We start from the raw sequence: 17,294 nt of genomic DNA, 5'->3' as shown, positions 1-17,294 counted from the left end.
GAAAGAGGAAAGTAAAGTATCAGGGCTGTGGGAGCTGCCCCTCAGAAAGCCAGGCCTGCTGACCATAGACAGCAGCAGCACCCTGACCCTCATTCTCACCCGGATGGAGGCCTTGTTGCAGTAGACCCGAGTGATGGCTAACCAGGTGGGCAGCTCCAGCACATTCTGTAGAACCTCTTCATCCAGCTCTAGGTTGGTCAGCTGACCCTCCCCTTTCAGAGTGCTCAAGTTGATTTTGTCCGGGGAAAGATTCTTAGTGAACCTGAAAAGAGTGATGGTAAGAAGCTATTATTTCCAGGGCAATTTGTTAAATGGGCATTATAGCCAATAACACTGCTAAATTTGGAGAAAAGAGAACATTAAAGAACAAAATATTTTTTTAAGGCTAGTCAGGGGAAACAGTGGGAATGGAGAAGAAACTAAGATACCTGTAAGTGGCTGCAATCAATTAGTTGTAAACACCACTGCACTTGGACCAGCCATAACTAATACTGTCTCTACAACATGTAAGATGTTAGGTAAGACCTATCTTTCCACTTAGGATTATGTCATTATCCTGCTCAAGAACCTACAATGGGGATCCTGGGGAAATGGCTGTAGCAGTGACAACTTAGCCTTTTGATATAATATTGCTGAATCTGAACATAAAAACACACAGAGCAACTAGATAGCCAGACAGAAAGTCCATGGATAACATTTAAAACAAAACAGAAGATAAAGTATCCTCATAAATCTCCATATACAAACAGGTGGGAAAAAACCATCAACAGCCACAAGACATGAGTGCTATAGGCAGCTGTCTAGAACAAAGTAGAGGGAAGCAAAAGGGCATCTGACGAACCTAAGAAGAGCCAAGACAACCAGTAAGTATTAAATGAAAAGCAACGTGGGCCAATCTGAGAACAGTAACTGAAACTGGGAGGGGTTTTGTCCACTGCAAGGGATCCCTAGTGAGAGCCCAAGGAGCTGGAGCAGTCTACCCCTATAAACTCAGGAAACTAACCTTCCAAAGTCCCTTCCTAGGAAAGGACCCACACACAGAAAAGAATCAAAACCGAATGAGATAGGGATAACAGAAATGAAGACAAGAGATGGTCCAAATAAAAGTAGGGGAGGGGAACAGATCAGGATATCTCAGGAAGCAAGCCATTATATTTTTTTTAACACTACTGGAAACAACAGTTTTTGAGTTGTTTCCCAGAAATGATGGATTTTTTGCAAGACAAAGGAGCTGAGATTCTGAAAGCCACTGGGCAGACTTCCTGACCCCAAGATCCACCATCTCCCACAACTTCCCCCAATGCACCACAGCCCCTTGCTAGTTACACCACAACCTGCCCCAAGGCATGTGGCCCCTCCTTTATAAGCTCATGATCTCCATTAGTCAGAGAGCCGCATTGGAGGCAGCTTCTCCTGTTCTCCAGATAAGAGTCTGTCGTATTAAAAATTCCTTTCTTCCTTGGTAATCCTCATTGTCTCATTGGATCAACTGGACCTAGATGGAAATCCTGCTGTGGTTTCAACAACAAATGCATGGCCCTAACCACTCCTTATTCAGGCCACTTCTCAGGATTGCATTTACAGACAACAGCTTTGAGGGATGAAGTAATCTTTCCCACCAGGACAGAGAATGGCCTTGTTTTCCATTTACATATAAAAGCAATAGATTCTTCAAGCTCAGTGTTCCATTCCTATAACACATGTGCAGGCATCCATTTGGGCCTATTCATGTCACTCCCATAGGACTTCAGGGGACAAGGAAAACTGATACAAACATTATGCTTATTCTGCTTGCTGGGCCATTAATAACAGGCTGTGATAACAAAGTCCTCTGTTTCTGATCCAGGAGTCTTGTGCTGTCTGCCAGCATCCATGAAATAGTAACAGCTAATTATTAGCTTCTAAGTAGGGTAAAATAAAATCCCAGACCCTTACACATTTTTTAATGATTTTAATTCACTAGAAAAAAAATTTTTACATCAATGTTTACTAAATATGAGCTAACTTTAGTCTCTGAACCAAAAAGACAAGCTTTCTATAAATGGCTCCTTTCCTCTGAAAACTAACTTGCCATCGAGGGGGAAAAGAATTCCTTCTTTTCCTGAAAGAAATGGATTTCTCATTCCTTTTCCTGAAAGGAACAGCTACATACCAGGAAATAGGACTGGTATGAGAGACTGGTCAAAGAGAAAAGCAGGCCATCTAAAAACTTCCTAACAAATGAAACAACAGGAAGTGAAGAAAGACAGCATGCCTCTAGAGCTCTGAAGAGACACAGTCCTGAGAGAAGGAAGGGAAAGCAGAAAACAACACTCAACTTTGTCTGTAATCACTAGGCATAAGCAGGCTTTCTTTTTCAAGTCCCTTACATATTTAAATAAAATATTATAATTATTTCCTCCTACTACTCTAGCAATCCTTCCTCTACCGTTTTTTCCAATTTCCTTTTTTTGAGACAGGGTCTCATTCTGTCACCGTGGATAAAGTGCAGTGACATCATCATAGCTCACTGCAACCTCACATTCCTGGGCTCAAGTGATCCTCTTGCCTCATCCTCCCAAGTAGCTGGAACTACAGGTGCCTGTGACCACACCCAGCTAATTTTAGTAGAGACAGGGTCTCACTCTTGCTTACGCTGGTTCAAACTCCTGAGCTCAAGCAATCCTCCTGCCTCAGCCTCTTAAGTGCTCAGGGAAACCACATCCACTCAGAAATTAGGGCAGGGCATCCACCAGAAATACTACTAGTCTTAAAAATAAGAATTATTTAACAGACATAAAATTAGTTTTGAAGACTACGTGCCTCCTCCTCTTCTCCCCCACAGATTCTGATAAGACCCCACCTCCCTGTCACAGCTGAGCATTCTTGCAGGAGTGAGCCACACAGAGTCAGGATCCCTCTGATATGCAGGGGAGAGGAGAAAAGGCTGAGAACCACTAAGATAAGCTGCTCTTCCTTACCATAAAAAGCCATTTTAAAGAAAAAAAAGTGATATGGACTTTTTCAGACTGAGCACTTTTCTGAAAAAGGAGGAACATACTTCATATAAAATGAAACATAAACACAGTAAAGAATAAGTTATACCGCTAGTTAGCACTGACATTATACGATTAAGTACTACATATCTAATCTCTACATTGTGCTCTTTACAAAATCTAACTATATTTACAATACCATATAAATGTATTTTCAAGCCTTAAAAAAAAAAAGTATATGAGATTGTATTACATTTCGTCCTAACCTTGCCAGTATTTAGGGCAATGTGTCTCAAACTATGGTCCTCTGATCACATGGATCTGAACCATTTTGGTAAACTCATTTTAAAATGCAGATTACTGGGCTATACACTAGACGCTGAATCACAATGGTAAAGCGGGGTAAGGAATCTTCATTTTTAACAAACTCAATGTGATTCTTCTGGCTTTTAAAGTTTAAGAATGGTTTAATTTTGGGTTTCAGTTAATCAGCTAAAATAATTCAAGAAAGGGAAAAGTGAGGTGACAGATGGAAAAGAGATGCATTAATCCACTCTTCAAGAACAAAGAAGTTTTCAACTTATATTCTTATTGTGGCTGATGGTTAAGATTAAGCACACAGGTTTGAGCTCAAAACCTGGCTCTCTCATTTATGCTGTGACTTTAGGCAAACTGTTAACTAATCTCACAGGACTGCTGAGGGGATTAAAAGCGCTAACATACATTAAATGCTTGTCATTTAGTAAGTACTCAAATAAATAGTAATCATTTATTATTTCTGGATCCTACTTCTCTCTACCTTTTGAAGAGGTTTAAATTATTATCTTAAGAAAAAAAAAAAAAAGAAAGAAAGAAAGGTTTAGGAGGCTTACATCATCATCATCCTAGGACTCAGGCCGTCTTCAGGAGACAACCCCCAAACCTATCTTTCTACCTCAGTGTAACAGTCTCGATTCTCACCATGCCCATTTCTATCCTTCCCACCCAGGCTGCTAGATACTGAAATCTGGACAAGGTTAAAACTGAATTAATGTTCCCCAGAAAGTCTTCCCATTATATCCCACCCTGGCTCCAAGAACAAATTTTCATCCTTTGTATTCTCTAGTACTAATGGTTCACAAGAGAACCAAGGACAGGAATCAAAATTATCAATGAAGCTAGTCAAAATCAAGATGGAAAAGGCAAGGCCAACCAAATGGAAACCAAAGGTCTAAATAGGTAACCAGCAGAGTTCTCTGAACTTTGTAGCCTTGCCAACTGGCAAATGACAATACTGACTCCCTCAGGGAAGCTCTGTGGAGGAGAGGACTCTGTGCCCCACTTCATCCTGATGATAACCTGGTAGACTGAAGTTTCTAATTGTCTTGGAAATAACTGCAAGTGTGTAACATAAGCCAGACAGGACTGGAAACTAACCTCAGTGAGGACTGGCTCAGCAGTCTGTTGGCACATTGCCATCGTCTACAGCACTAGCACATAGGAACTGGAAAAGCACAAAACCCAGAAGCATCTGTCTTTCTGCCCCAAAATATTGAGGCCCCAGATGAAAAGTAATCATTCAAATTTCCAGGTAAGGGACTGAGGGAGAACAGTAAAGAAAAAGGGCACAGAAGAATAAGCAAGTGAGAGGATAAACTTCATTTTATTATATAATGTTGACTATCGGAGAAGAGAATCTCTACAGAGGTTATGCGCTTCACTCTCTACCTGTTCACACAATCCCTCTTAACTTTTTTCCCATTTTTACTCTACCTGGATGCACAAGAATGCTGACTTAACATCTTTATGTAGGCCACCACTGAGTATGGAGATGGACACAACTTAAAGTAACTAAATGTCTTTTTGACAAAGGCTTGACCAGATCAATATCCTCTGGCCAGCTAAAAAAAAGAAAAAAAGGTCACTTTTTAAACAATTTATTGTTGCACACAAGTGAGGAAAAGCCTCATCCTCTGACCTGGACAAGCCAAACCAAACTACTAATGATAATGATGACATTTTACTTTGCACCAGGCTCTGAACGAAGCCTCTGAATAACATTATCTCTATTAATCTTTGCAATACCGCACATGAGATATGCATTATTATCCCCATTATACAGAGGAAGAGCCTGAGGTTCAGATGTGAAGGAATTTACCCCAGGTGACAGGGCAGGAAAAGGAAGAGTCAGAATGTGAACCCAGGTGTGCTCACCGGTGTTCACTTCTACTAACACCTTCCCTTAATATTACAAACAGTTCCGCAAAACATACCTGGCACAGAATAAATTTATAAGCTGTCCAAGAAATGGTTGGAGGACATTCTTTCCCTTTTTACAATCTACCATAGACTGCTTAAACTGTGTAAAAAAAAAAATACATTTAATTTTTTTGGGTAAACTTACAATGTAACTTCATGAAAACCTTTCTGTACTTCAACAACCCAATCAAATTAATAAAATATTTCTTTAGTATGTCCAGGGCTAATTCACCACCATTTCAGCAGTGACATCCAGTCTCTACCAAGAGGCTGACAAAAGACCAGAGGGTAGTGTGTCATCAAGCCTATGATTAAATAATATACATGCAAGTCATCATCAAAAGCAGAACAGCACCAAACAACCAGGAGTTCTTCAAGCACACTCTAAGAACTACTGATGGTACAGGCAGGTCTGCTGGGCCACCATGAGCTGTTCTCCCGTGACAATAATGATGCTATAACATATAGACACTTTTTCATTTATCATTTTACTTTGAGGATTCAACATAAAATGGATATCACCTTATTAGCTTCTCAAAAACGGCAGTAAGAATTCTTTAAATGATTCTGCCTGCATTTTATAGCAATAACAAAGAACAGGTTAAAAAACAGTGATCTATGGGCCCAGTTGTTGTGGGGAAGGTTTATAGAGGTCTGCTCAACCAAGGAAACCACTGCTGTGAGAATTACACAAGAGGCTCCTGCTTCAGCTCTCTCATCATCTAAACAGCTCAAACTCTCTGCCCATAATGGAGTACGACTAGGTTAAGCTGCAGCAAGGTGGTGATGAAACCAACTATTCTGTCATCATCAATAGCCAGTTTAAATTCACAAGTTGCAAGCAAACATTTAATTCGTGAGAATCATCATCTTGTATACTTCTCTTTCTCTACCCCACAGTCCCTGGCACAAACTCTATTCATCATTTCCTAATTGAGGATGCTATCACTCAAAAGTCCAAGGGTGGCTAAAAAGGCTAATGGCAGCCTGCTATTTATTCCATTTCAAGCATGTGGGAAAACATTTTCTGGCCATCTGTTACTGTTACAAAATGTAGAAGCTAAGATGAAATCAAGTTGAAAAAACAGATTTTGATCAAGTCTCATTTCTGCCAGAGGACTGCAATCTGCCAAAGAGACAACACAGAAACCCTCTCAGACATCTTTGTGAAAATGTACCACAATGTTAGGAAGTGAGAATTCTTAGATTTGCAGATCCTCAGAATTTTAGAGCTACAAGGAATCTTTAAAAAAATAATAATCATTTAGTCCAAATCTATAATTTGCAAATAAGGAGACAAACGGCCAAAAAGTTAAATGACTTGCCCAAGAGTCACAGCTAGCCAGTGGTAAAGCTGGAGCTAAGTAAATGACAGAAATGAGACTTAACCCAGCATTCACTCAACTCTCCCAGTACCCTGCCCCCCTGTAATTCAGTATCTTTATTGTTAATACTGGGGTCAACAGGTTGCAATAATCAGTCTGCTCCAGGTTCCACAGAAACTGAACCCTTCTAGGAGAGAGAAAAAGGTCCACAAACACACTTTGCTTCCTTCATGATTTTTTCCTGAGGGGATTCCCACAGCCAAGGCCTTAGCTTCTAAGCTTACTACCCAAATCTACGTAGAAGTATTTTCACTGCTCAGCCACACTACAGGCTTCTCTTTAAGCAAAAATATAACAGAACTCTGAGGCAGTTGGTTTAGATAGCAGGATTCCCTTCATCATCCAAACAAAACATATCAATCACTAATATAGCTAACACTATTCCATCCCAGATAATCTGATAAAATATACCATTCAATCTTAGAGGTTTACCCTAACAGGTTTTACTCTCAAAACTTGTACATGAAAAGATTATAGGCCTTTCTTAGGAAAAAATTCTCTTTCACTCTAAATTTGTGTTTGCTGGCCGGGCGCAGTGGCTCACGCCTGTAATCCTAGCACTCTGGGAGGCCGAGGTGGGCGGATCGTTTGAGCTCAGGAGTTCGAGACCAGCCTGAGCAAGAGCGAGACCCCATCTCTACTAAAAAAAAAATAGAAAGAAATTATATGGACAGCTAAAAATATATATATATAGAAAAAATTAGCTGGGCATGGTGGTGCATGCCTGTAGTCCCAGCTACTTGGGAGGCTGAGACAGTAGGATCGCTTGAGCTCAGGAGTTTGAGGTTGCTGTGAGCTAGGCTGACGCCACGGCACTCTAGCCTGGGCAACAGAGTGAGACTCTGTCTCAAAAAAAAAAAAAAAAAAGAATTAAATTTGTGTTTGTTGTTTACAAAGTTGAGTTTTTAAACTGTTGTGTTATTTAGGATGCAATTTACATACAGTAGTTCATTTCTGAACTATTTTGTTCATCTGATCTATATATACTTATGCCAATACCAAAGTCTTTATTACTGTAGCCTCATTTTAAGCATTGAAGGTAGGTAATATGAATTCTTTCATTTAATTCTTTTTTAAGATTATATTAACTGTCCTAGGTCATTTTCATTTACATATAAAATTTTAAATCAGCCTACCAATTTCTGTTTAAAAAACACCTGCTGAAATTCTGATTGGAAATGCATTGAATCTATAGCTCAATTTAGGGAGACATGACATATTAACGAATCAGCCTGTCTTTGAACATGGTATATATTCAAAGTATGGTATACTTATTTAGGTCTTCTTTAACTTCTCCCAGGAATGTTCTGTGGTATTCAGTATACAGTTGACCCTTGAGCAATGCAGGGGTTAGGGTTACTGATCCCTGTGCAGTCAAAAATCCACATGTAACTTTTGACTCCCCCAAAACTTAACTATTAATAGGCTACTGCTGACTGGAAGCCCTACTGATAACATAAAAACAATCAATTAACACATATTTGTTTTGCAAAAAATGCAAGGTTTTCACACTCGCTAGCATAGCTGCAAGACAGTATCACAAATTTCCTTTCCTTTTTTCACAATGGTCCTGACTGTGGATTCATTTATCTTGAAATGGTGGGCAACTGCAGCCGCAGACCTTAATCTAGGGTACACATCAAGCCATTCAACTTTTTCTTGTAATGTCATGACTTTTCTCTGCTTCTTGCGAGTGCTTCCAGCATCACTAGTGGCACTTCACATGGGTCCCATGGTGTTAGTCAAGGTTTACAGTATTGCCCTAAATAAAATAAAAATACGCAAGAACCACAAGAGATAACTTTTTACTGCAGTCTTTGTGTGTCTATCCTTTTTTTATATAATCTGACAATTTCTGCTTTTATACTGGAGTTTTAACCAATTTACATTTAGTGTAATCATTGATACTGCTTCTTCCACATCCTTTTTGTTCCTCTCTTCCTCCTTTCCTGTCTTCTTTTTGGTTAATTTAATAGTTTTTGTATTTCATCTTACGGGCTTTTACCTATAACTCTTTGCTTGTGTGTATGTGTTGGGGGATAGCTGCTCTAGAGATTACAATATGTAACCTTTACTTGTAATAATCTACTTGGAGTTAAAATTATACTATTTCACATAAAAACGTAAGAACCTGAAACAGTATAGTTCATTTACTGCCCTTTATTTTTTGAGCGATTGTTGCCATAAATGTTACATCTACATATGTTACAGATGCACAAAACAGTAAGCGGTCTTAAAAATATATAGTCTTTTATATTTCCAGTGTTTTCATTCTTTCCTGCAAATCCAAATTTTCATCTGGTGTCATTTCTCTTCAACATGAACTTCCTTCAGTTTCTCTTGTAATACTACCAGAAATTTCTCAGTTTTCATTGATCTAAAAATGTCTTTATTTCATCTGCTACTGTTAAAGGACATTTTAGCGTAATATAGGATTCTATTTTGAAAATTTCTTCCTTTCAGCACTTTAAAGATGTCATCTCATTGTCTTCTGGTCTCTGTTGTTCTTGATGGGAAGTCAACCATTAATTTATACCACTGTTCTCCTTTATGTGATTGTTCTCTAGCTGCTTTCAAATTTTTCTCTTTATCTTTCGTTTTCACCAATATGACTGTTATGTCCCAAGGTGTAGTTTTTTTGGTATCTGTCCTGCTTAGAGTTCACTGAGTTACTTGGATCTATAAATCTTTTTTTCACCAAACTTAAAAAAATTTTCAGCCATTATTTCTCCCCTACCATGTAACACCTTTATTGAAATATAATTTACATACCATATAATCCATCTACTTAAAGTGTACAACTCAATGATATTTACTGTATTCAGAGTTGTGCAACCATAGCATAACCAATTTTTGAACATTTTCATTACCTCCCCCAAGAAAATCCATACCCTTTAGCTATCACCCCAACATTCCCAATCCTAGGCAACCATATTTTATTTTGTGTCTGTATAGATTTGCCTATTCTGGATATTTAATATAATAGGAGTCATAATACATGGTCTTTTGTGATTGGCTTCTTTCACTTAACAAAATGTTTTCAAGGTTCATCCCTGCTGTGGCATGTATCAGCTCTTTATTTCTCTTTATGGCCCAATAATATTCCATTGTATAGATATACCACATTTTATTTATCCACACATCAGTTGATGGGCATTTGGGTTGTTTCCACTTTTTGGCTATTATGAATAATAATGCTATGGACATCCCTGTAGAAGCTTTTGTGTGAACATAAGCTTTTATTTTTCTTGGTATACAGCTAGGAGTGGAATCAGTGGGTTAAATAGTAATGTCGCATTTTACTTTTTGAGGAACTGCTAGACTACTTTCCAAAGTCACTGCACCATTTTACACTCCTACCAACAGCGTTTGAGGGTTCCAATTTCTCTACATCCTCATTAGCACTTGTTATTATCTGTCTTTTTTATTACAGCCATACCAGTGGGTGTAAAGTAGCATCTCATTGTAGTTTTGGTTTCCATTTCATCGATGGCTAATAAGTTGAACATCTTTTCATGTGCTTTTTGGTCATTTGTATATCTTTTTTTTTTTTTTTTGAGACAGGGTCTTGCTCTGTTGCCCAGGCTAGAGTGCGGTTGTCTCATCAGAGCTCACTACAACCTCCAACTCCTGGGCTCAAGCAATCCTCCTACCTCAGCCTCCAGAGTGGCTGGGACTACAGGCACACGCCACCACACCTGACTAATTTTTCTATTTTTTGTAGAGACAGGGTCTCACTCAGGCTAATCTTGATCTCCTGATCTCAAATGATCTTCCTGCCTCGGCCTCCCAGAGTGCTAGGATTACAGGCGTGAGCTACTGCCCTGGTCTCCTTTGTATATCTTCTTTGGAGAAATTCCTATTCAGATAGTCTCCCATTTTTTAATTGGGTTGTCTTTTTATTACAGAGTTGCCAGCCATTATTTCCTCGATATTTTTGCCTTAATTACATGCTTCTGTATAAGAATCCCTCCTACCTAGTGTCATGAAACAATAAGCATTTTATTAAGCTCATGGATTCTATGCATTAGAAATTCATCCAAGGGACAAGGATGGCTTTTCTCTGATCTATAATATCTGAGCCCTTAGCTGGGAAGATATGAATAGCTAGGAGCTGAGATCATCTAGAGGCTTCTTCACTCACATGGATGGCCCCTGGGCTGGAATGTCTCAAAGGCTAAGCTTAGGCATATTAACTGCATATGTGATTGTTCCATGTAGCTTAAGTGTCACTTTCACCCCATTCTACTGGCTACAAGCCAGACACCATAGCCATACGGCCAATAGAAGAGCATGTAGAATGGTAGATATTGCTGCAGCCATCTTTGGAAAATACAATCTGTCAGATGTCTTATTTTCTTCCCTTTCCTTCTAGGACTCCAATTACATATATATTAGTATTGACCCACAGGTCACTGAGGCTCTGTTGGTCTTTGTTTTTTTATCTTTTCTCTCTATTCTTCAAAGTAGGTATTTCTGCTGCTCTGTTTTCAAGTGCAATGACCCTTTTCTTAGCCATCTCCAGTCTGCTGTTGAGCAAGTCCAATAAATTTTTCGTTTCAGATATTATCCTTTAAGTTCTAGATTTTACATTTGGGTTTTTTATAGTTTCCATTTCTCTGCTGAGATTCTCCATCTATTCCTGTATTAAACCAAGTTTGTTTTACAAGTCCTTACCTGGTAATTCTAAGATCTGAATTATCCAAGGGTCCATTTCTTTTTTTTTTTTTTTTTTTTTTTTTTTTTTGAGACAGAGTCTCACTCTGTTGCCCAGGCTAGAGTGAGTGCCGTGGCGTCAGCCTAGCTCACAGCAACCTCAAACTCCTGGGCTCCAGCAATCCTCCTGTCTCAGCCTCCCGAGTAGCTGGGACTACAGGCATGCGCCACCATGCCCGGCTAATTTTTTTTCTATATATATTTTTAGCTGTCCATATAATTTCTTTCTATTTTTAGTAGAGGTGGGGTCTCGCTCTTGCTCAGGCTGGTCTCGAACTCCTGAGCTCAAACGATCCGCCCACCTCGGCCTCCCAGAGTGCTAGGATTACAGGCGTGAGCCACCGCGCCCGGCCTCAAGGGTCCATTTCTATTGACTGCTTTTCTCTTGACAGTGAAAAACATTTTCCTTCACCATACATCTAGTAATTTGTTATTATATACTGGACATTATTGAGACTCTGGATTCTGTCAACTTCCTCTGAAGAAGGCTGAATTTTGTTCTATTGGGCAATTAACTTGGCTGGATTCATACTCTAAACTCTGTCTCCCCTGCAGTAAGCAGCAGCTGAATCTCAGCTCAATTCTTCCAGCTTTCCAACTATTGCTTTGTCTATGCTCCCTGGAGTCTTCCCTCATGCATGTCAAGGATCTGTACAGAGTTCAGATGCAGATTTTAGGGCTCCCCCTTCTGTTATTCCCTCCTTTCCGAGATTCCCTCCCCACTTTAGCCCTAAACTCCATCCTCTAACTCCTTGAGCCAGTGAGACTGAAAATTTTTGTTTGAGATCTAATCACCAACCACCAAGGAAACTGGAGAGTGCTCTCAGGCAAAAAGCCATATAAATCATAATTTTACCTAGTGCAGTTCCCATCTTTCAAGTTCCCTGTAGTTTCTGTCTGATTTGATCATTTTCCAATGCCTTTAAAAAGGTATTTTTTACATATTTTACCCAAATCCATAATTGTTATCTGTGAGAAGGTTAGTTTGAAACAATATACTCTTCTGTTTTTAGAAGTAGAACCCTTTTCTACTGGATTTCATTGGTTTTATATCCTCTCCAAGAGGCATCCATGATGAGCTACCAAAAACACATGACCAGGCCGGGCACGGTGGCTCACGTCTGTAATCCTAGCACTCTGGGAGGCTGAGGCGGGTGGATTGCTCAAGGTCAGGAGTTCGAGACCAGCCTGAGCAAGAGCAAGATCCCGGCTCTACTAAAAATAGAAAGAAATTATCTGGCCAACTAAAATATATATAGAAAAAATTAGCCGGGCATGGTGGCACATGCCTGTAGTCCCAGCTACTCGGGAGGCTGAGGCAGTAGGATCGCTTAAGCCCAGGAGTTTGAGGTTGCTATGAGCTAGGCTTGACGCCATGGCACTCACTCTAGCCCGGGCAATAGAGCGAGACTCTGTCTCAAAAAAAAAAAAAACACATGACCAGATATGCACAAATGCACCCTCTCAGAGCAGCATGATAGATGGGTAAGTCATCCTCTGGGTCTGCTAGTGAAGTACCAATACTTATAAAAAATTAAAATGATATAAAGAGGTATAAAAAGAAAATTACAGGTTCCGCTACATAGAAGTACAGACGACCCCTGAACAACGTGGGTTTGAACTGTGCATATCCAATTAGACATGGATTTTTTTTCCAACCAAAGGCAGATCAAAAATACTGTATTCCCAGGATGCAAAACCTGCACGTAGAGAGGGCCAACTTCTTGTATACGTGGGTTCTGCAGGGCCAACCGCAGGACTTGAGCACACAAGGATTTTGGCATATTTAGGAGTCCTGGAACCAATTCCCCAGGTATACTAAGGGAAGACTATAATTATATCTCTAGATAGATGTATAAAATAGAATTAGTCCATATAATTAATAAGTTCTAACACTTACATTTATTTTTAAATAAAAATAAAGATATATCTCGGATATTTTATATTGTCAAACTTTTTAATGCTTTTCAATAATAGGAAAGTTATCTACAAACTACATCCCTATATGAATACACTATAATGTATTTAATAAAGTCTCTGCTAATTTTTCTTTTACAATGACTTAATTAGTACAATGCTACATTAAATAAGTCTCATAGGTTTTCTCACTTGTTTGATTCCTTACATAGGACAGATTCACAGAAGTGGAATTTACATTTCCCATTTTGACAGATATTTCCAAATTTTCCCTCATAGACATGATACTGACTTACATTCTGAACAACTGTAACTGCACATATTTTCCTCACCAATGGTCATTGTATAGTTTGTGACTTGCAGCACTCATAGACTGTGCTCACAGACCCCGCTGCCCATCCCAATGCTGGGCCAGTTGAAAGAACAAGGATTTTACAGAGACTCTCTTTCCTTAATTCTCAACAGTAGCCCTGCTAAACATTCTAATTCCCTCCTCTAAGCCTGAAGCCTTGTTAAAACCTAGCCTGGTTAGCTAAAGCCCTAATACCCTGTCTGGTTGCACCAGTCTTCTTTCCTAGAACTGAATACTTGAAACCTGGCCCACTCGCAGGGGTCAACGTATATAAGACATGTACCTTGTACTCATCTAATTGGCTGTTATATACCTGGATTCATGGCTGCACTGTCTTAATCACCTAACTAGATACCCTTTCATTGATCATTCTGGAATTAGGATTTAGAGCCTCTCACCTACTGTAACTCAGAGATAGCTGCCCTCTACCCTGTTTCTCAATTCTTTGACCATTCATCTCCCATAGTGATTAGGTCCCAGATTCATTCCCTACACTGGTCCTAAAGATACTATACCTCGTGACTCAAGTCTTGGCATGTTTCACTTTGTTAGAAATATTTCTTGTCATCCTAACTTTCCCCCTTAATTTTCTTACTTCTATTTCTGCTAATTCCCAAACTTGCATCAAGGGCAGCAATTGATTAAATCTGAATATTACATTTCTAATTTTAAAACCTACATACCACAGGCTCTGGATTACCCAAAGTGAAAATGCACTTGCCAGTGCTCAGAAAAGGAAGGCCTATTCCACTAACAGGCATTGTTGGTTAGTCACTATTTCTCCAAGTTACTGCCTCAAACAGCTATTTAGAGAAGTGTAGCATGTAGATTATCTGAGCTTTGAAAATTGCCCAAGGAGGAAACTTAGGAAAAAGGAAAACTACATAATACACTGAGGCCATCCTTAATTTCTGAACAGAACTGGATCTAATTTTGACCAACATGTACACTTACTTTCAGAGGCAAAGACTACTCAAAATGAGCTATGATTTACGCTGAACAGTGAAACAAAAGAGTTGTTTCCCCTGGACAAATGAGTCAATAAACACATACCTAAGAGAGCAGGACATTCAGCTGGCTAGAGTTTGTGGGTTCAAACCATATAAAGGAGTGGAGGATACAAAAAAGAGTTTAAAATAAAAACAAAGATCTCTAACCCTAAGGACTATGAGCTGCTTAAGGGCTAGAATTGTGTCATTTAGTTTGTGTCAAACAAAAAGTCTGGGATAAGGATGCTCAATTAATGTTTACTGAATGACTTGAAAATAACACAAAGCAAATAAATGATAATTGCCAAATAGGTGGAATAAACTATTCAACAATCCATCCACATTCTTTCACACATTGCAAACCAACTCTAATATGTCTGATCAACCAGACAGGTTAAACCAGGTTTAAGAAATGTCATCTGTAAACATGAAAATAAATTTCTCTATGAGGCTGAGGTAGCAGGCACGCCCTTCTGATTAGAGATAATTAGAAGGTGCGCAAGGTGTTTAAAAAGGAGAAAAAGAAATATATTCTAAAAGCTTTTTCTGTAAGCTTTTACAATAAAACATCCAAGAAAAATGAAAAAGGTGCCAGGCGCGGTGGCTCACGCCTATAATCCTAGCACTCTGGGAGGCCAAGGCAGGTGGAGCTCGCGGTCAGCAGTTCGAGACCACCCTGAGCAAGAGCAAGATCCGTCTCTACTAAAAAATAGAAAGAAATTAACCGGACAACTAAAAATATATAGAAAAAATTAGCCAGGCATGCTGCCACATGCCTGTAGTCCCAGCTACTCGGGAGGCTGAGGCAGGAGGATTGCTTGAGCCCAAGAGTTCGAGGTTGCTGTGAGCTAGGCTGACACCAAGGCACTCTAGCCCGGGCAACAGAACGAGACTCTGTCTCAAAATAAAAATAAAAAAAAAAAAAAGAAAAATGAAAAAAGATGATATTGCTCTGAAAATAGGAATTATTTTTAAAATAATAGGTAACATTTAATAATTGCTTACTTTATTCCAAGCACTGTTCTAAACACACACACACACACACACACACACACGATGTATATATATATATATATGTATAAAATTTTTTTTTTTTGAGACAGGGTCTCACTCTGCTGCCCAGGCAGTAGTATCATCATAGCTCACTGCAACCTCAAATTCCTGGGCTCAAGCAATGCTCCTGCCTCAGCCTCCCCAGTAGCAGGGACTACAGGCACATGCCACCACACCTGGGGTTCTCACTATGTTGCTCAGGCTGGTCTTGAACTTCTGGCCTCAAGCAATCTTCCTGCCTCAGCCTCCCAAAGTGCTAGGATTACAGGCATAAGTCACTGCGCCTGTCCTATATATTTTTAATTATTTCTCTCAATGGCCTCATGATGTGAGTTCATTGAGAGAAGCTATTATCCCCATTTTATAGATGAGGAAACTGAAGCATAAAAAAGTTTTAAAAACTTGTCCAAGTCACAGAGCTTGTAACTGGCAGAAGAAGGATTCAAAATCCAGCAGTCTGGCACAAGAACTTGCAACCTTAACTACCCCATACCATCTCTCTGACTTTTAAAAAAAGTCATCACAGATGTAGAGGTTTGGAGAAGTTCCAGTTGCCTCAGACCCAGGTCAAAGGCAGTAGCAACTGAAGGCACCAGAGCCTATCTAGATGTCTTGGCATAGTGCAAAAGGCCTCTAGGATTACCTCTCTCTTTCTTTCTGATACCAATTCTAGCTGTGTTCCACCCTCAAACCCTACAGTCTAGTGATACAGAACCACAGGCAGCCTCCTAAATGCACCCTGTGCCATTGTTCGCACAGCTCCCTCCATCTGGCATCACTTTTATTCCTCTGTCTGTACCACCCCGCCCCATCCCCAACTCCACGGATACTTCTTAATGCTTTACTGGGCTTTTTGGTTACAGGTCTATAGCCAGTTAGGTCCCTGAACAGAAACCTCGTCTCACTGTCTTTCAGTTCCTGCTGCTTGGCATACAATGTAGGTGGGCAATAAATGTTTACCTAAAGAATTAATGAATATGGCCTCAGAAAAAGCAGATGGGGAAAAAACACATAAAACATACAAAAAAAAAATTTAATGAATAAATGGTCTCAAAAACAGAGTCCTCAAGGGTAGCTCAGGGTCTGAGTCAACCTGAAAGGCTAGACTCCCTGAACTGCCTTTCCCAGGCATCTGAGAATAGCTGAGACACTACCTATAGCTGTGTATTCAACTTTCCTGCAGCAGGCTTTCCTCAAAGAGATTGAGAAACTGCTTCTGTTTGGCTCCAGAGGACTGAGAAGCCACAGCCAACTCTGCCTGAAAGGAAGGCAGACAGTGTGGGGCAAAAGGATATACGCACGACAGTACAGTGCCAGGCCTCCAACTTCGTATCAACCTCTGTTAAGACACCTTCTCAAGTGAAATATGTTGCTGAACTGCAGCCCCTACTTTTATCCAAGTTAAAAACCACTGAGGGAGGGAGGAAGGAAGGGAGGGAGGAAGGAAGGAAGGGAGGGGAAAACAGATTTCTCTGAGAAAAGGGAAACAAATGTTTTCAGCACTGCCTGGGAAAGCACCCAAACCAGATGCCAGAGGCAGTCAGCTTGGATGAATTTATTCTCTTCTTATCTGGATTTTCTACGTATTAGAACTCCTACCTTTCAAATGAATCTTATTTATCACAAGCTGATGTCCAGACCCCCTTCTTGGCCCCACTGTCACTGCAAC

At 39.8% G+C, this 17,294-nt stretch overlaps 1 protein-coding gene across 1 annotated transcript in view; it reads right to left on the bottom strand.

The window, feature by feature from the left end:
• BLTP3A (bridge-like lipid transfer protein family member 3A) overlaps nucleotides 1–3,855 on the bottom strand; it is a 37,872-nt gene extending 34,017 nt beyond the window's left edge. The window contains exons 1-2 of the mRNA XM_069488512.1: nucleotides 3,848–3,855; nucleotides 100–262 (exon numbers count right to left, since the gene is read on the bottom strand). Coding sequence (XP_069344613.1) covers nucleotides 100–262; nucleotides 3,848–3,855 — 171 coding nt within the window. The remainder of the gene's footprint in view (nucleotides 1–99; nucleotides 263–3,847) is intronic.
• Between the last annotated feature and the right edge of the window lie 13,439 nt (nucleotides 3,856–17,294).

This window comes from Eulemur rufifrons, chromosome 15, assembly GCF_041146395.1.
Source record: "Eulemur rufifrons isolate Redbay chromosome 15, OSU_ERuf_1, whole genome shotgun sequence".
In the NCBI taxonomy this organism is placed as follows: Eukaryota; Metazoa; Chordata; class Mammalia; order Primates; family Lemuridae; genus Eulemur; species Eulemur rufifrons.
The sequence above is the reverse complement of the archived record's forward strand: the minus strand, read 5'-3'. Positions and strand labels throughout refer to the sequence as shown.